Raw genomic sequence first — 20,330 nt, forward strand, 5'->3', positions numbered from 1 at the left:
AGGTGGAGACCCGGCCCCCTTCAACCACACTCCACAAGAAGGACTGGAAGCACAGGGAACCAAGTTTGGCTTGCCATGCCCCAGAGCCTGTGCACGGGAGCAGGCAACACAATCTAGCCTCAGAACCAGCCAGGCTCAGGGACCGCAGACGACACACCACAGGCCCCTGTTCTTGGCAGCACCCCACTGCTGTGGCGAACGGCTTCTGGTAATGGGCCATGGGTGTGGGGCTGGTGGCAGCCAGCATGCACCCACCCCAGACTCTCCTTCTTGCCCTTCTTGCTCTGCCTAGCAGTCTTACCCAGCAATGGTATCTCCAGTTCTTGTTGCAACACCTCACTTCTTCATACCAACACTAAACTACATGACAAAGAATATGCTTTGAGCAATTACCCACATTAACAAACTGGCAACCTGGCACGTGACTACCCTGGATAAAAACAAATCCACTGAGAGCAGAACCATGCTGGCTGACTCATCTCTCCTGTGCCGCAGGAGAGGGAGAGGCTGCCCAGCGAGAGGCCCCACTGGCGGGGTGGCAGCAAAAGCAACTAGGGTGTACCACACTTGTACTCCTGCACTCACACAACAGACATGCACAGGAACCTGTACACGTGACACACCCACTGCAAAAATGCACGCTCACAGCAGTGATGGCCTTCCTTCTGTGTGAGCCGGCGAAGGTGAGAGCCAGAAAGCCACTACTACCACTTACGCCAAGGAGCTGCACAGCAAGGGAACCTGGCATGCACAGAAAGCTGGGCTTAGGCCAGGGAGCGAGGGCAAGAAAAGAGGTATCCTGAAGACTGGTCTCACAGCACTGGTGCACTGCTCTTCACCTCAGACAACTCCAGGCCTCCTGGGCACATCCCAAGCACAGCAAGATGGCATGCGCAAGGAAGGCGAGGCCCTCATAGGCTGAAAGCTCACCACCACCATGGCTCAGCCTCACCAGCTCATCTCTCCCATGGCCTCCTGACAGGCATTAGACCGGGAGGTCAGGGTATGCATGGTGCCGACAGGCCTGGAGGCTACAAACAGGCCCACAGGTCTGTCCCACAGGGGTCACCACAAGGAAACACCAACAAAGATGGAAGGCGCGGAGAAGCACGAGGCTTCGCTTCTGAGTTCACTGGACGTACAAGACGACCGGTCTACAGACACAGACTCAAGGCAGCTTGCAGTCAGCGGTGTTTGAGTGGCTGAAGGACCTCACCTCCTTGTAGCAGAGAGCAGCCGAGGGCCGGAGGGGAGGTGCAGGCCGCAGGCAGCTCAGGCTCCACGGCTTGGGGGTCTTCGGAGGCTCCAGGGGTCCCCAACTGATGGTGGTGTGCGGGGTGCCGTGGTGGGAGGGGTGGGGGAGCGTGTGGTACGCGGGCGCCAGCGCCACGGGCTTACTGTCTGCGTGCTTGCTGGATGGAGGGATGGGATGGGAGGGGAGCTGCCGGCACAGAGAGTGAGAAGAAAAGCAGAGACGGCATGAGACTGACACAGTCACCGCACAAGAACCCAATCATACGGCTTCGCCAGCACTGGGTGCTGGTGGGCACAGGCTGCCCTCCACTTCAGGCCACAGCTGGCTCTGGCTGAGAAGAGCCACTCCACGGCGCCAGGCAGGAACGAACGTTGGGAAAAGGTCCGCCCTGAGCGGAAGCGTCAGAATTCCATACAAGAGCAGGCCCTTTGTGGGAAGCGTTCTCCCCGTGACACCTCGCCTACCACCCGGTCACGCCAGGACGAAGAGAAGCTGGGCCTGACCACGGGTCTGAGAGAGGCTGAGGTGGGGCTGGTTTTTCCAGCACTCAGCCACCAGCAGCCAGATTCATTTCTAACGGCTGCCTTCACATTCAACGGGCTGCGAGACTGGACATGAACCGTCGGCCCCCTCATAAAAAATTGTCTTGAAATAAGCAAGATGTTGTCTTTAAAAACTCAGTTTAAATAAAGCCCATTTTCTAAAACTCTAATTGATCAGAAGCATGCCATTAACATTAGGTCTACCTGCCTGCAAATCCTCAAAACATTTCATGACACTGCTCATGAAAGAACAAAATCTTAAATGAAATAGCAATCGTTCAAAATGAACCACAGGCCTCCAAGCGCCTAACAGGGCAGGCTCGGGGTTCTGAGAGCCCACACCTGGGTGGGGCCATCGCCCTAAAGGTGTGACAACACCAGAAACACGGCCAATCTCCACAACCACCACCTCTAAGCTCCTGGATGGGATGGGATGGGCTACTAACTAACGTCTACTACATAAGCCGTCTCCAATGAAGGAACTTACAAATGTTTGGGCCAAACATTAATGTCTGACTTGTCCTCATTTGAGAAAGTCATGGAGGGACATTTGCTTGTATACTGAACAGAATCCTAGAAACACTCCCAAGAGAATGGAGAGCACTTCAAATGTGGCACCTGAGGTAAACATCCTCTCCACCTCCTCAGGGACCCCACAGGCCCTGCTGACGGGTACCTGCCAGCCACCACCGCCTGACGTGGAAGAAACACACTTCAGGGCAGGCCCACGTAGACAGCCACGTCTGCTCAGGAAGAAACTATACTTTCAATTTGCAACTGACATCTGAGTGAAAAACCACTCACACTGCCCTGCAGACACAACTGCACACATATCTACAGCCCTCAGTAAACTGAGTCTCATGAAAACTGGACATCTACAGGGATTTTTATGTTGGGAGAAGTGTGTACAGCACAGCCATTCCTGTTGGCTAGCATCTGTTCTGGCCTCCATCTGCGGAGAGAAAGTGCAACACCAGGAACACAGGGCCACGGTCCGGCAGGGCAGCCATCTCCCAGCTTCACCTTCGGGGAATGAAAACGACGACCCTCCACATGAAGACAGGACAGGAAAGGGAACCACAAACGCAGAAGCTACCCCAGAAGTCTAGTGAAGGTTTGAGGACAATCTTAAGTCACAATTCCTGTTAAACCACTCCATTTTCACTAAAGATGATAATGTAGAAATAATCCAGCACCCATTTCCTAATCACAAACAGCCGTACAAACACATCTGGACTTTGCCGTTTATCTATTTGAAATGCTGTCTCTTAAAAAAAAAAATTCGCCGGGCGCAGTGGCTCATGCTCAAAACTGTAGCTACTCAGGAGGCTGAGATCTGAGGATCAAGGTTCAAAGCCAGCCCAGGCACAAAAGAACCTGAGACTCCAATTAACCTCTAGAAAACAGGAAGAGGGGCTTGGCTCAAGGGTAGGGTGGTAGCCTTGAGCTGAAGAGCTCAGGAACAGTGCCCAGGCTGAGTTTAAGCCCATGACCTACAAAAAATAAAATTAAAAAAAAAAAATTCAAGCCAGGTGCGGTAGCTCACGCCTGTAATCCTACTCAGGAGGCTGATATCTGAGGATCAGGGTTCAAAGCCACCCCGGGCTGGAAAGTTCATGAGACTCTTATCTCCAATTAACCAGGAGAAAACCAGAAGTGTTGCTGTGGCTCCAGGGGTAGAGCAGTAGCCTTGAGCTGAAGAGCTCAGGAACAAGACCCAGGCCCAGAGTCCAAGCCCATGACTAAACAAAACAACAACAAAAAATTGAAAGTCAAATTAGTAAGATTAAAATTACATTTGATTGTCTTTAATACAACTCTGGTGTCTTCATTATTATAATTTACCTTTAAAAAAAAAACGTAAAGATAATAAATGTAGCTAAAGTTTTCAGGGAAAAAAATCGCTCCACATGAGTGGTTCTAGGAGGTTGGTGGGGACCCCGTAGTGCTCAGGGATGGCTCTGAGCAGGAACAGCAAGCTGCCCCACCATCGGGGACATCCCCGGAGGTGACAAGGGCCTGCAGTGGTGGGCCCCTCCTCACAATCCCCCCACCCGGTCCCCCGCTGCAGGCCACCCCCACGGGGCCAAGGAGAAGTGTGGGAGCCCTTACGGTGTGGGACGGCACAGAGTGGGGCTTGATGGTGGGGTTGCCCACGGCTGTGACCTTCGTCTGCTTCTGCAGGTGGTCCACCCACTCGTGCAGGTCCTGCTGGTTGGTGCAGGATACCAGTATCCGCTCGATCATGCTCCCTACGACGATGAAGAACAATGGGTGAGCACACACACAGGCACACATCAGCCCAGAAACGCACAGCAAGGCGCTGCACGGGAGGACAGCCACCACCTCGCCAGCTGCAGCACCCATCACCTGAGATTTCAAACGCGTTTCTATGGTTTTCGCTGTCCTCGAGCTTTGTGATTGTCATTCCTGTCGTGGGCAGCTTTCCCTAAAAGGATGCCCCCCCCCAAAAAAAAACACCATCAGTGGCTTTCTAGTGAAGAAGGTGCTATTATGAAACATTAACTGACTTTAGAAACAACAGAGAAACACTGTGTTTGTGGACTTATAATAGTGCATGTGAAATTTTTTTAAAAACTACCTTAAATAAGACATAATATCACAGTGAAGACATCAGAAGGTAAAGTATAAAATAGGACAAAAGTTTCATTAGTTGATTTCTCTAAACCTAAACAGCAAGACATAAAAATATTACCCTATGATGAAATCAGAGTATAGCAGCTGTTTCAAAGGACATATCTGCCTCATGGAAGGCTCACATTTGAAAGCAATAACAGTGGAAAACTTGTCTATAGGGGTGTGGCTCAAGCGGTAGAAATCCTGCTGAGCAAGCATAGGACCCTAAATCTAAGAACAAGAACCAGGGACAGTGATGTGCGGTTGTCTGTCAAATAGAAAATAAGTGTCTGTGCTAATGCCGCACCTCTCTGCCAATGAGAGGATCTGTACCTGGGCCAAAAATGTCAGCTTTGAGATCCCAGAAGGGGAATGAAAAAAGGAGCCTCGTGAACAAAGCAGAGGCCAACACAAAACGGCTTGACCCACAGCCATGACCAACTTGGCCAAGAGGCTGAGGGGAAAGTCTAAAGTGAAAATGCTGATTATGAACCTGGGAGTTTGGCCTAGTGGTAGAGCGCTTGCCTTAGTATGCACAAAGATCAAGGTTCGATTCCTCAGTACCACATACATGGGGGGGGAAAGTCAGAAGTGGTTCTGTGGCTAAAGTGGTAGGACAGTGTTCAGGCCCTGAGCTAAGTCCAAGACTGGCCAAAAACAAAGGGAAAAACAGCTGATTAAGTCCTATTTCATCATTTTTAGATGTTCTATAGAGATTTGAGGCCAAGAAGTTGTGGACAGCTTTCACAAGGGAGCACTCCATCAGCATGCCAACAGCAGCACTTCCCAGTAAAGCCAGAGTGATTGGCTCTCAGCATGTGGGAGGCGGGGCTGGAGAGGATACCAGCATCCCACAGTAGAGGGCAGTTGGTGTCCCCATGTCCCGGCTCCCTTCCCTCCCCACACCCCCATCCTACAATAGAGGGCTGACCACAGGGACATTCCACATGTAATGGTGTATCCAGAAGTCTCTCGTCTAGACTAACCCACTGAGCCAACTGTGCCTTGTTGAGCCCACCATGTTTTACATGACAGAATGACAGGCACCAGCCACCGATCTTTCCAGTTCGGCTCCACCACTGAGTACTTCCTTCCTCACAGGTACTAACACTCCACATACACACACTAACAGGACGCCGACCCACTCAAAGCAATTAGATACACAGACAGGGTTTACACAGCAGGTTCCCAGTATCAAGTTTCTTCCTGTCTGAATAGTGCTGATTAAAAACAGCAAGTACAAACGCCACTGGCCATACCCAGACGTGTGTAACGTCAAAGTTCACACCCAGTGTTGAAATGACTCCTGTACACCATGGCTGCTCACCTGATAGATAAAGCCGCTCATCCTGGGACTGGCTGACAGCATCAGTAAAAGGCTTGGGAAGAGCAGAAGGTACCTTTCATTCTTTTCCTTTAAAAAAAATTCAATTAATTTATAATTTTGTTGGATAAAAAAAGTTGAATAGTGTCAAAACATATTTGCAGTTGTAAAAAGAGAAATCTATTGAGGATACTATTTTGGGGGGAAGAGGTCAGGGAGTTGTGGAGAAATAACAATGCAATCTTCATCCCCTGTCTAACTGATATAAGCCAATAAAAAAGTTACTTGCTAATGTTGTATGTATGACCTGTCAAATATATTTCCTGTTGCTATTTCTACCAAATTGTACTAATTAAGTTAAATGGAAACAGCTGTGATCAATTCTGTATTAAATCTTAACATATAGGAAAGCAGTTTAACACGTAATTGCTCATTCTTAAACCTACAAAGCTAACATAAAAACTAATAAAAAATTCCCTAGACTCACAAACACATGATTTTAGTTCTAAATATTTCTTTTCCTAGATCAGAAAAGGAAAACTTAGAAAATTTACTGAGGGGCAGGCAAACAGGCAGATTCATAAGGCTAAGCTGAACTATTCTCGCGTCTCTTAATTTTTGTGGGTTTATATGGAACAACCGCAGGCCTTGTATATTAAAATCATTTGATAACCATGAGCCTATCTACATGTCCTATCTACCTATGTTCTATCTACAGACAAAATTTTGCAATAATCTAGAAGGCACAGAGACGGAGATGCCAGAATCCTATCTGTGAACTGTGGAAGGGGTGCCAGCCAGATGCCAGGAAATAGTTCCGCCTAGCACCGTCTTCACAGCAGACTGCACAGAATGCCTTGAGAATACACCAGCACTGTGAGATGGGCATGGTGTCTCACATCTACAATGCCACCTATGGGGGGAGGGGGCACAAAGCAAGAGAACTTCAGTTTGAGCCAGCCCAGGCAATGTTAGGACGAGTTCATCTCAGCACACAAAATGCCACACTAGGGCTGGAGAATTGGTACTTATCTAGTAAGACCCTGGGTTCAATCCTAGTATCATAAAAGCCAAAGAATAAACATCAAAATCTGTACCTTTTTTTTGGGGGGGGGGAGGGTCATGGGGCTTGAACTTGGCCTGGGCGCTGTCCCCGAGCTCTTCAGCTCAAGGTTACCTTCTTACCCACCAGCCAAGCCCCACTTCCTATTTTCTAGAAGTTAATTGGAGATAAGAGTCTCAGGTTCTTTTGTGCCCAGGCTGGCTTTGAACCTTGATCCTCAGATCTCAGCCTCCTGAGTAGCTAGGATGACAGAGGTGAGCCACCAACAGCTAAAATCTGTATCTTAAAGAAGCCCTGAACACAACCTCAAGTTCTCCTGTCCTGAGCGATAGCTCAGGAATCACCTTCTGGGGGCCTAACGCCTGTGGGTAATGTCTGGAGCAGAACCCAGCAACACCATAGAGACGGAGGACTTCAGGCAATGTTTCAGATTATGTTCAAAAAAAAAAAGCTTACGATTATATGATTTAGAAACAAACTGTTCTAGGAAAGATCTGGGGCCAAGGAGGAAAGACCTAATTTCTATGGTACTGAACCACAAATCCTCAAAATACATACAAAGAATTCCATTTTAAAATTCCATGCAAGGAAGGAACAAGTGGTGCGGGTTTAAATTCAGTTTTCTTGTTCTTCTAAGTGCTTTGTAGATGAGCATGGGTTATTAGCATGTTCCCATCCAGGCTGATTATTTTTTGCAAAAGTAGAAGATGCTAGTGAGTGATCCAATAAATACGTAAGTCCCACAAATTAAAACCACTGCACTCTCTCCTGCTTCACCAAACCCACAAGCCAATGTGCACCTCCCACAAGTGAGCATCAGTGAGGACACATCAAGAGAAAGGTAGAGGGCCTGGACATGGAACCACTGGGGCAGACATCCTCATCGCACGCCAGTCCTGCCGGGTACATCCTCCACTCCACAAGCACTCCCAGCTGCTCCTGGCTGCGCTGAACTACTCAGCAAGCCTGTCAGCACTCAACACTCTGCTGTACCCTCGGCCTTTCTCTGCCTGTCAAGGATGAAACACCCAGTCACAATATAACCTGAGCTGGTACACTTCAACATTTTCAAAGTAGGACAGGACAGGCACTGGTGGTTCACAGCTCTACTCCTACTTGGGCAGAGAGATCTGAAAAACTACAGGGAAGTCTGAAAAGTCCATCCCCAAAACAATCAACAAAAAGTGAGACTGGACTAAAGGCGCAGGGGTACAGCACCACCCTGAGTGAGCAAGTCAGCTGAGTCAACAAATTCAATCGCTAGTACCGGCAGAGAGGTAGGGAGGCAGAGGTAGAGAGAGGTAGGTGTGTAGGTGTAGGTGTGTGTGTGTGTGTGTGTGTGTTGTGTATGTGTAGGGAGGGAAGAGGGGGGGATGGCCAGACTCCAGTACCTCGCTTCCTGCGCACTGAATCATGACCTGCGACATGTAAACAACGTTGCCCAGAGTCTTGATATCATCCCCCTCCCAGCTCCGGATGGCTTCTGTTAGAATCTGCAGCTCCAATTCTTTCCTTTTCCGTACTTCTTGACACTGGGCCTGCAAGACACAGGAACAACACCGGTCAGAGACAGAAGCTTTCAAAATCTTAAGCTTTGGTCACATTGCTTTTTCTTAAAACAACTGTTATTTTGTGGCTTACTTCTGAAGACAAGATAATTTTAATGATTTTCTTAACTGTATGGAATGGCAAATTTTGCTTTAGAAAGCCAGAACCCAAGTAAAAAAACAAATTCTTGAAAAATAATTATTCTGGAAATAATATTCCAAACAATCCATAAAAAAAAAAACACAGATTTTTTTTTGCCACTTTTAGAAAGAACTGTACAGCAAACACAATAGCTCTTTTAGTCTGCCGAGGAAAACAGAGTAAGTAGCACTTGTGCTATAAATGAGGCAAATGTTTCAAAACCATAGTTGGTAAACAGGGTGACATCAGAAGACAGCAAACTGGCAGTGTACTCCTTCCCTACAGTTTCACAAAAGGTCCAAGGATGGAGGGGAGGGGAGGAAACATTTTAAAGTGGCTTTAGTATGAATTATATGTTTTTTTCAAAGTTTTACATAATCAGCCTATCAACTGTCTGGTGCCAGTAGCACACTAAAGCAAGAATAGCCACAGAATGTTACAGTTGTTTTCATTTCAACTGAGTACACATTGAATTCAAGTCATAAGTAACATTTTATCATCTAACTTTTTTATTCACTATGTGCACTCACCATAAGAACACTTGAGGGAAAAATAATATGCTTAATCACTTACTGAAAGATTTTTGAAGGCAGTCATAGACTTCTGTATGTCTTGTCTATCAGGATGATATTCCTTTGGATAAAAGAAACACACCATTAGCTTTCATAATGATAAGGTTCTTCTTTAAATGGCACTCTGTAGGTTAGCCCAAAACTTTTCCCATGCTTTCCAGCCCTTAACACGGCATTTTCTTTGCAGCACTGAAGTGCTATTTCTCTATTTTTTTTAAGGGGATCATAAAGCAGAGGGCCTGGAGAGCAAGGGTCAGTGCTGTCCCATCTGTAAATAAATCCACCCTTCACTATCTCTGATGGCCCTCCCAAACACAGAATTCAAAACTGAGACCGACACCGCCACTACTTAAGTGACACTTTCATCACTGCCCCTGGACCACCTCACTGCTGGAGTCAGGGTCATTCCAGCTTTGGAGATGTTTTGATGGGCAGTGGTGAGGGGCATGAGGACAAGAGGCAGAACCTTTCTACCTACAGAACTGAATGAGGACATAAACTTCAGTGTTAAAATCATTCTGAGGGCCGGGAGTTAGGCCTAGGGGTAGAATGCTTTGCTAGCCTGCACAGAGACCCAGGTTCGATTCCTCGGTACCACATATGTAGAACAAATGGTGCTATGGCTCAATTGGCAGAGCTCTACCCTTGAGAAAGCCTAAGGACCGTGCTCAGGCTCTGAGCTCAAGCACAGGACTGGGGGGGGGAAAAAATCATTCTGAAATTCTGGGTAAACTCAGTGCTGCTTGATGCGATCAGCAGGCTCTGTGGGCTGCTCTGACAGTGCCATCCCCCCGCCCCACAGTGCCATCCCCCCCGCCCCACAGTGCCATCCCCCCCGCCCCACAGTGCCATCCCCCCGCCCCACAGTGCCATCCCCCCGCCCCACAGTGCCATCCCCCCGCCCCACAGTGCCATCCCCCCGCCCCACAGTGCCACCCCCCGCCCGACAGTGCCATCCCCCCGCCCCACAGTGCCACCCCCCGCCCGACAGTGCCATCCCCCCGCCCCACAGTGCCATCCCCCCGCCCCACAGCCTGGGACCCGGGGTGGGGCGGGGGAACAGCACCTCCATGTGTCTCTCCAGCTCTTTCAGCAGCGTGGGGTACTTGTCCAGGCGCATGAAGGGCTTGCTGAGGCCGGTGGTCAGCACGAGGATTCCTGGGCTGCTGGCACCTTTCGTCTCCATGAATTCTCCTAGGTCCTCACTGGAGCAGGGCACAAGAGAGAAACAAAGGGTTAGGGGTGGAAGAGCATGGCTTTGCTTCACTAGCCAGAGCCAGGGCTCATGAAAGCCAAGTGTTCGGTAACACTGTAAAGGCTTTAGGTCTTTGGACTAGGCCAAATACCAAAGGAACCTGTCCAAGGCACCTGTCAGTCTGTGACTACTTTCACACAGCACACACGTCCAGAGGGGCCCACAGTGTGTGGCATCACGCAGACCGGCCCTGAGGGAGGCGCATGCTCGCAGAAGGAATACCTCCCTCCTCGCGGTCCAGCAGCCCCCAGTGCATTCCCATCCACAAGCCTCTCCTAAGGGAGCCGGGGCTGCATGTGGTGGGATGCAGTGTGGCAAGGGAGGCCCGATGTGCAGGCGCTCAGTGTGTGGCGGCGTGTCACACAGGACACATAGCACACATGACAAGCAGATGGGGACTCTGCGGGCAGGATCAGAAACTACAGAAAGCTTCTACTACTTCCTCTCACAGTCACCCTCACTGCACTCATCTAACAGATGGTCCTCCATATCTATTGTGTGGCCCCAGTCCTCAGAGTTCAGCAGGGAACGCCATGAGCAGGCACCGTGGGGACTGAAATCCGTCCCTCGCCACACACACACACACACACACACACACACACACACACGAACAGCCACCTGCAGGTGCCATGGGGCCTGCATGGCTGGCCCCAGGCTGGGCACCACTCCAGGGCCAGGGAAGAGAGAAAGACAACAGCTCAGGAAGCATGCCCCACCTAGGAGAGCCTCCATCAGGAAGTGACGCCTCATGTAAATGCCACCCATGTCTCCTAACCCAAGGAAGAATTTTCCTAAGCCTAATCTTCTCCATAAGACCAGATTAAACAACCCAGAGACCCTAAGGTGACGGTCAAGCTCCCCTGTCCTGGCCTTGCCAGGAGCTGCGAGTCCAATGCCAGCCCTCCCTGGCGCCCACTCCTCCAAGCCCTGGTGCAGTAGCTCACCAGGCTCAAGAATGTAGGCAATGCATCAGACCACAGAGAGTGATGGTTTCACTGGGTACACGCGCGGACGTGAGCTAATGCAGGCCAGCCCTCCCTATGAGGAGAATGCTTTACTCAACCCCTGCTCACCACATCAACTCCAGAACCAGGCACAGGAGGCCCTGTGAGTCCCACTCAAAACCAAATCTGCTCTCCCTTCTGGTGTGTTAATAAAGCCCGTGCACACCTTCAGACATGATCTGCACAGTCGCTGGGTGACAGCTGCACACACACACACACACACACACCCTCCTGAGGTTCAGGACTCGAACACTCCGGCGGCTCTGTCCCATGTTCAAGTCCTCTTTCTATACTCCACATTACCCTAGAGGACCAGGGGGACAAAATGTGAACATGTTTACAACTTGTTGTAGCATCTCATTTGCTTTTGATGCAGCTCCCTCGTCACTGCCTCAATAATTCTCAAGTATTTGGAGGAGACACTAACAACGCTTGCTTTCCCTTTTGTGGAGATTTCACCTATCTGTGAGTTCCTGTGAGTTCACGCAGTGAGTGGCAAGGGCAGGCGCCCAGGGAGGGAGGAGCAAGCCCCAAGCAGCTGGGCGGTTGGCTGGCGGTTTCCGCTGCCCCACTGCGGCCTCCACAACTCCCGGTGCCTTAGCCCGTGCCCCTCATCACCACTTCACTTCGGGGCTGCAGAATCAAATGGGGTGAGGAAACTGCTCACTGCATACATGAGCACACTGACGGAGCAGCAACTGCGTTCTTGAGATAATCCATGAGCCTTCTGCTACGCCTGCCTGACACCCAGTGTGGACGGGGGCCATGGGCAGGACTTGCAGAAAGAGCTGGTCCTGTGCTGCGCAGTCTGCGAGGTCCCGGGTTGAGAATGGCAAGCCGCCTAGCAAAGTTATTGCCTGCTGTCCTTTGTTTACTGTCACGTTTAAAATGGAAGCACAATAACACACACCTTGATGCTTAGTGACTGCTTTTCTCACTGGTAGGTTTCAAAAACTTTGAAACAGTTTTTAGAATAAAACATACGATTCCTTCTAAAATTCTAATAAAACTGACATTGCACTGGTGGCTCATGCTTGTAATCCTAGCTTCTCAGAAGGGTAAGATCTGAAGATCACAGTTTGAATCCAGCCCTGACAAGAAAATCCACGTGACTCATCTGAAATGAACTCAGAAGTAGAGGTGTGATTCAAACAGTAAAGAACAGCCTTTAGCAAAAAAGCAGAACCAGCTCGTAAGCCGAATTCAAGCCCCAGTACAAAACAGCTGCTCCAGAAGCAGGAAGGAAGCCTCCGAGCGTGCCAGGAGTGTGCCCATCTCCAAGGTCAGCACCCCCAGTGATGCCACTCCCTCTGCACCTGGGACAGCCCACGACTTCTTCTACCAAATCAGGACAGGAACAGCTGTCCACCGGGCTTCAAGTGCTTCAATCTTGCCTTGGGTTGAAAAGCTCAAGCTAAGGTCTCCAGTTCAATACTCCCCACTACAGGACCAAGTCCTCCTTAGAGATGGGGCACTCCTCCCTTCCTAACTCTAGGGGAAAACTTTGAAAGGGCCCTTTCTGTAACAAACACACCACCAGCATCTCGGGATTCTTACTACACGGTCTCAAATATTAATTTTGAAGTGAAATTAAAATAATGCTAATTTAACTAGTATCACCAGTACTAGAGTCCAGAGGCATCCAGCAGCTGAGAGCTGTCCCCACTCTGGCGCTCCGATGTCTGCGCAGACAAACCTGTGCTCAGTGAGGACGCTGACGGCAGATGGGTGATTGGCACAGTAGGCGAGGTACAGAGTCCTCATCTGTGGCATTAGGCTCAGGAAGCAGCCTCCGACTCTCTGCTGAGCCTCAGGGGACCTGGGAACATGGACAGAGGAGACATGTCAGCACACCACAACCCCTCCTGCTCTGTCCCCTCCCAGCAGGACGAGGGCCTTCCACAGGCGGCTCTCCTATGGGGCAGACAACTCAAGGACCAACAGGCCCAAGTCCAAGTTCTTGGTGAGAAAAGCCTGATGCAACGCCTAGACCTGCGTGAGGAGAACACTCACGAGCGACCATCATCTGCTCGAGTCAAGCAAGGCTGGCACAAGCGCAAACCTAATAGACATTCTAAGCGACCGACAGTGCCATGGAACAGGCAGAGTCCTAAGGACTCTAAAGGCACCGCCACACAGGAACAAGAGCCCACAGGCTTCCAGAGTCCCAGCACCGGGACAGGAAGGGTTATTTAACCCAGAGCGGGAGACCAAACATCACACCGGGGACTGACTCCGAGGAAAACTAGAACCTTCCCCCATCTCCACCTGCGGCCGGCACTTCCCATGTGCCTTCAGATGGTCAGTATCATCCATCCCACGTCAAGGCAGAAGTTCGCCATACAGAAAACAACTAAGCAAAGGACGGCAGAGGCAGGACCACAAAGCTCAACAGAGTCCAGGGCAGGCCCTCCAGACGGAAAGTGCTCCAAGACTGGCACGGTGTCTTAAATCAACACTGAGCGCTCAGGAGGAGAAACAGCACTTTGCAGTTTGAGGCTCCCACCACCTGAGCCCACATCTGGCTCAGCCACCCACAGTGAGCCAACACACACACAGTGGGCACAGTCCTATTTCTCCTGCAGGCCATTTGGACACAAGCCTGCCCCAAACATCAACACAGGATGTGTGCCACCAAGACCTGGAAGCCACACCAACAGAGGAACAGAGCAGGGTCCCACAGGAAGGAGTATGCAGACCCAGGACAATGAATGGCCTGCCACCACCAAGGAATGCCACTTCTCTGCAGTCCCTCTGGTGTACCCTCTCGGTCCTGCCTGCTGTCGTAACAGAACTCCTGGGGCTAGGAGGTTTATAAACAGATTGCCATTCCCAGTTCTGGAGGCTGGCGTGGGGCTGAGGTCGTGAGGTAGGCCTCTCTCCTCCCAAGACAGTGAATCACATGGTGCCCCAGAACAGAGGCTCCTTGGCTCCTCTTCTGAAGGGCACTGTTCCCAGAATGCAGGTTGCACTCTCAGAACCTCATCAGGTGGTAAATTCTAGCTCTACCACCTGGCGGGTAATTAATTTATGAATCTGGAGGTACCTCCAGGTGACAACTGCACTACAAACTCCTAATTGCTGCCCACCTGAAGTAGGGATCTCAGGAACGAACTCTCCAGATTCCACTGCCACCAAGGGGTCCTTAATCAGAGACATTTTCTACCCCAAGGCTGCAGGGAAGGGGCCGGACAAAGATATAGTCCAGAGGAAATGAGCAGTTGGAAACATTAGGAAAAGGTCATATCTGAGACATGGAGCACTAAAATGACGATACTCGCCTCCTCTAGCGTTACTCCGTGCTCTCTGCTTACCAGGCGCTCACCAACCCAATGACACACAGGGAGTGGTACACCACCCGCCACTCCCTGACAGCGGTGGGGACGCAGCTCTGGGCCCTTCCGCTCCACTCTCCTGGCTCTCAACTGCATCTATCTGCCAGAGCTGGTCTTCCTTCCTACTTCATAGTCTGTCCTTGTTTGCTGGGGGCAGGAGCTCGCCTTCAGAAAAGAGCTGCTGGTGCTAGACAGTGCCCCCCGCACGTGGGCAGGAGGGCAATCTCCACCTCTGAAAGGGGAGAGAGGGAAAACACGAGCACAGTCCACGGTGTGAACCATGAACATGGTTCAAAGACCCACTTGGCCCAGCTCAGGGCAGAAACGGTGATGAGCAGAGACAAGACCTCGCAACGGCCATATGCACACTTGTATGTAGCAAGGCCATAGCATAGCCATCAAGGCTGCATGGCTCCTTGCATGGCACTTTGCTGGCAAGTGCTGCAACCAAAGCCAGAAACAAGGAGAGCAATGTCAAGCCTATCAGGGAGGGAGCAGAGTTATGGCTGCACCTTGGGTTCTCCATATGAGGACTCTCCCTGAGTGGTCTCCCCAGACCCTGGGTACATTGGTATCTCAATCACAGCCTGTAATAGGCATTGTGAATTATGCAGCCCATCTGCAGTCATCACTTCCTCCATGTTTGAGACTCAAAACAGCCCAGATCTGTAAACATGGTCTAAAATCATTTCTTTTCTATGAAGTAATAGACACACACATCATAATGTCCAGGTGAGGTATGTGGTACATGTCAAGGCTCCAAAGCCACATGACCACCAACACTTTGCAGCCACACCTTCCACGAACCTCACAGCCCTGGGTCACCTGGGGCTGCAGCTGTCTTGTGGTTCTTGCTAAGTCACAGGGGCATACTGCAGGGGCAGGATGCTCTGGTCCAGGCCAGACTGAGAGCTCATGACACCACCTTGTATACGCTATGTGGACGTTCCAAACAGAGAGCTTTCCAGCAAAATAAACTCCATCTCCTACTTTAGGTTATGCAAGTCCTACAGAAGCCTGGTCCAAATTGCTTATAAAAATGCATTTATGTGAATCTTAAGCTTAACTAAATCCTTATGTAATGTTGAACTCATTAACAATTATAGTAAGTGTATTATTTCCATCACACTAAGATCTTGAGATCACATGTAAAATCATGCTGCTAACTGGCTAAGCAAGAATTCAGTAAGAAGATCAGCGGAAAGGAACAGGGGAGAGCAGGGTAGAAGGACACTTCATCACAGGAGTAGTGAGTGAGAAAGGCCTGTGGGCCTCGAGAGGCTGAGATTCATGGGACTTGAACTTGGCCTGAGCACTGTCTCTGAGCTCTTCAGCTCAAGGGTACCACCCTACACCTAGCCACAGCACCACTTCCAGTTTAATTGGAGATAAAGAGCCTCACAGACTTTTTAGTGCCCAGGCTGGCTTTGAACCATGATCCTTAGATCTCCGCCTCCTAAGTAACTAGGATTACAGGCATGAACCACCACACCAGCTTGAAAGAATAACTTTTTAAAGAAAAACTCATTCGATCACAATCTAGTAGACCTCCAGTAAGTTGGGTCAAGGAAAACTGCATGCTGGTATTATCCTGGGTGTCACTGCTGCCTACCCCACCACTGTCAGTGAAGCCAGGGCCTGTTCTCAACTTGAGCAGGTGGCTCGTGTACAAGTCAGAGCTGGGCCCCAGCTACAGGACTCAGGTAAGTGGAAGACAAGAGGGAGGAGCAGCTGGGCCCCAAACAGAGTGCACTGGCAGACTAGGTGCCAAGCAAAAGAGGGAACACACACTACGGACATGTTCTGAGCATGCACCAGTCCTCCCCACTGCGTGGAGTGAGGCCCTCTGGCTCTCCTCAGACTCCGTTAGCTCCCATGGCTGTGGGCAAATGGCTCCACTTCTTAGCGTCCTCACTTTCTTCAAAAACCTCCCTCATGGAGTTATTAACTTAAAGGAGCAAGTGAGTTAATATGTGTACAGAATAGAGGACAGGATTTGGAATGCATCAAAATTTTTCAGTTAAAATTTAAAACTGTACAGTTATTTATTTATAAGCTTTCCGAAAGTGAAATGGCATTCTAACCGCCCCAGTGTCCCATGGGGGAGGTCGCTCACGTTGGCTCAGCTCCCTGCCGTCAGCACACATAGCCCGGTGCAATGCTGGGGAAAGCACCTGTCATCTCCAGCCAGCCTCACCTCCCACCTCTCCATTACCACTCTTGTGAAGCTTTTCCACTACTACTGAAACTGCATGGTCTCAAAGGCAGATTTTACCACCAAAGCTTATCTACCCACAAGATTTTAAATAACCTTACGTAAATGTAAATTCTAAGATGGTGCCCAACGTGATCCTTTTTCAGGACGTTACTTACTTGGTGCATTCTTCCAAAGACTGAACAAGTGTTTGTTGGAAAGAACATATCTCCTCTAGGTTTCCCATTAAATATGAAGTGTTTGTCGAACTTAACCTAGAGCCAAGAAAAATAACATTAAAAATGTAAGTGGTCTGGTTTCTATCCCCATTGCCCATTCCCAAACTCCTACTAGATTCTTAATCCACCAAACATCACTACGTGTAAGTAGCTGGCCCAAAGAGCTCGTCCTGCGTCCTCTCAAAGTACCAGAGGCAGCCAAGGTGAAGACTCGCTCCGTCAGCGCCATCTGTCACCCACTTACTTCTCGCTGGTCTGCAGGGGCCGCAGGTAGGAGGACAGCACGGTCTGCAGCTCCTTAGAATACTCATTTTCTGTTTCGAGGATATTCTGTAGCACCTACAATGAAGGATGGGTGTTAGCTGACATTTCAAGTGCTATATAAACCTGGACAAGTGCATCCTTGCCATGCCATTTGTGTTTTGTTGCTACTACAGAACATAAATGTGTGTAATGCTCATCAGTTAATATGCCTGGGTGATAAATTCTCACTAATGCTGACTCACAGACGGCATCCATATAGCTCACATATGTGTGCGTTAAGAGTAAAATTCTCAGACAAGCAAGGACAAGTATTTATTTTGGCCTTTTTTTTTTTTTTTTGCCAGTCCTGGCCTTGAGCTCAGGGCCTGAGCACTGTCCTTGGACTTTCTCAAGACTAGAACTCTACCACTTGAGCTTCAGCACCACTTCCAGCTTTTTTTCTATGTATGTGGGACCAAGGAATTGAACCCGGGTCCTTCATGCATGCTAGGCAAGCACTTTAACCACTAGGCCACACTCCCGGCCCCCAAGTATTTATTTTGGGGGGAGAGGTTGGGGGTATCACTCAGGGCCTAGGCGCTGTCGCTAAGCTTTTCTGCTCAAGGCGAGCACTCTACTACTTTAAGCTAAAGTAGTACTTCCAGTTTTCTGGTGGTTAATGGGGTAAGTGTTCACAGACTTTCCTGCCTGGGCCGTCTTTGAACTGCAATCCCAGGTCCTAGCCTCCAGTTACTAGGGTATAGGCATAAGCCACTGTTGCCCAACTGCCAAGTTTATTTAGATTAAAAAAAACTTAAGATAGGAACCATCCATAGTCCAACAACACTGAAGCACTAATAATTCTCTAAGACAGAAACCAAGCAACAGAAATTTAACCCTGCCTCCTTTCGCCTGTCCAACCAGTTACCTGATTTCTGTCTTTGAATTTAACTGGTAGGTTATATACTTTGTGATGGCTTCTTTTGCATAAAACATTGATGTGGAATTTCTACCCAGAGCCAGAAGGCAAGAGAAAAACATCAGGGAAAGAAGATGTCAAACTATACTGTTCCTATTTGCAGATGATATGCCCCTACAGCTTAAAAGGACCCTAGAGACTCCTATCCCCAAGCCCCTAGAGCTGACCAATAACTGACAAAGTAGCAGGACACAAACTCAACCCACAAAAATCAGCATACCAACAATGTGCAGACAGAGAGGGAAATCAGAAAATAATTCAATCTGCAGTAGCCGCAAAAAAAAAAAAAAAATTTAGGAGTACCTAATTAAAAAAGTAAAAGACTTCCATAGTGAAAACCATAAAAAACCTGAAGAAATTGAAGTGACATCAAGAACTGGAAACACTCCATGTTCATGCGTAGGCAGAATTAATGTGGTGACAAGGGCCGTCCAGACAAAGGCGAACTACAAACTCAATGCAATTCCCATCCACATCCCAACGGCCTTCAACAAGGCGGAGAACACAATCCAACAATATATACAGAACAACAGAAGACCATACAGCCAAAGCAGTTTCAGGAAAGGAAAACAAAACAAAACAACCTTGGTGGTATTACCATCCCAGACCTCAAACTCTACTACAGAGCAATGGTAACAGAAACAGTCCTGAGGACCAATGGAATAGACTAGAAGACCCAGAAATAAAGCCATATCCTTAGTTATCTGATATTTAACGAGAGGTGAAAACATACATTGGAAAAACGGCAGCCTCTCCAATAATGGGACAAACTGGACGTCCATATATAGAAAACTAAAACTGGATCCCTGATTGTCACCAAGCACCAATATAAATTCTGAGGGGTAAAAGACCTCAAATTTAGACCTTGAAACTTTGAAACTACTTCACGATGGAGTAGGTGAAACATTATAACTTAAAGGCATAGGCAGGAGCTTTTTGAAGAGTCCCACAGGGGCTCAGGAGATAGGAAAGAGACTTGACAAAAGGGATTGCTTCAAACTAAAATGTTTTTGCACAGCCAAGGACATAGTTACTAAACCAAAAAGCCAGCCAACAGACTGGGAGAAGATCTTTACCAGCTATATATCTGATAAGTGCCTAATATCTAAATTATACAAGGGGCTCTAAGAATAATGTCCCCCTCCCCCAGTTAACCCAATCAGTAAATGGGCAAAGGTGCCAAATAGAGACAGAGGAAGAGGAAGAAGAGGAAGAAGAGGAAGAGGAGGAAGAGGAGGAGGAGGAGGAGGAGGAGGAATAACAGGAGGAGGAAGAGAAGAAGGAGGAGAAGGAGGAGAAGGAGGAGAAGGAGGAGAAGGAGGAGAAGGAGGAGGAGGAGGAGAAGGAGGAGGAGGAGGAGGAGGAGGAGAAGGAGGAGGAGGAGGAGGAGGAGGAGGAGGTGGTGGTGGTGGTGGTGGTAGTGAAATGTTTATCATCCCTGCGAGGATATGCAAATCAAAACAACTCCAACATTCTATCTCATCCCAGTTAGTCCGGCCAACAATGTGAATTCAAACAACAAATGTTGGCAAGAAGTAGGGGGAAAATCCCATAGCCCTACTGGTAGGAATGCAAATTAGTACAACCATTCTGGAAGGTTTGGAGAGAGCATAGAACTTCCCTGAGATCTAGCCATACCACACTCGTGGGCATCTTCCCAGAACATCCTGCAGGACACCACTGCTGCACTACCACCAATACCCAATGCATGGAAACAGTCCACCGCCACACAATTACCCTACAACCCATGAGAGGACTGATAAAACACGGTAGATGGGACAAAATGAATCTTACTAACTAGTTAGAAAGACTAAGACTACACCATATGCAGGGAAATGGATGGACCTAGAATAAATCATGTGAAGTGAGGTAAGCCAAGCTCAGAGAGACAAACAGTGCATGTTTTCCCTCACCTATGGAAGCCAGATCTAAAATGTAACTAGGCACGATACATGGGCAGGACTCCACACAAACTGACAAAAGGAGAGTCCACTGAAAG

General features: G+C 49.0%; 1 protein-coding gene across 5 annotated transcripts in view; it reads right to left on the reverse strand.

Moving 5' to 3' along the window:
- Positions 1-20,330, reverse strand: part of Arhgef7 (Rho guanine nucleotide exchange factor 7) — a 113,075-nt gene that overhangs the window by 13,995 nt on the left and 78,750 nt on the right. For 4 of the 5 annotated variants that reach the window (XM_090341871.1, XM_090341870.1, XM_090341874.1 and 1 more), the window contains 10 exons: positions 17,354-17,448; positions 17,050-17,145; positions 13,038-13,160; positions 10,149-10,287; positions 9,084-9,143; positions 8,213-8,359; positions 5,762-5,848; positions 4,168-4,246; positions 3,910-4,049; positions 1,217-1,441 (listed from right to left, as the gene is read on the reverse strand). In XM_090341871.1, the coding sequence (XP_090197997.1) occupies positions 1,217-1,441; positions 3,910-4,049; positions 4,168-4,246; positions 5,762-5,848; positions 8,213-8,359; positions 9,084-9,143; positions 10,149-10,287; positions 13,038-13,160; positions 17,050-17,145; positions 17,354-17,448 (1,191 nt within the window). The remainder of the gene's footprint in view (positions 1-1,216; positions 1,442-3,909; positions 4,050-4,167; positions 4,247-5,761; positions 5,849-8,212; positions 8,360-9,083; positions 9,144-10,148; positions 10,288-13,037; positions 13,161-17,049; positions 17,146-17,353; positions 17,449-20,330) is intronic. The other variant, XM_090341872.1, reaches the window with a different exon arrangement.

Source organism: Megascapheus bottae, chromosome 11 (assembly GCF_031878675.1).
Source record: "Megascapheus bottae isolate mThoBot1 chromosome 11, mThoBot2.hap1, whole genome shotgun sequence".
Lineage (NCBI taxonomy): Eukaryota > Metazoa > Chordata > Mammalia > Rodentia > Geomyidae > Megascapheus > Megascapheus bottae.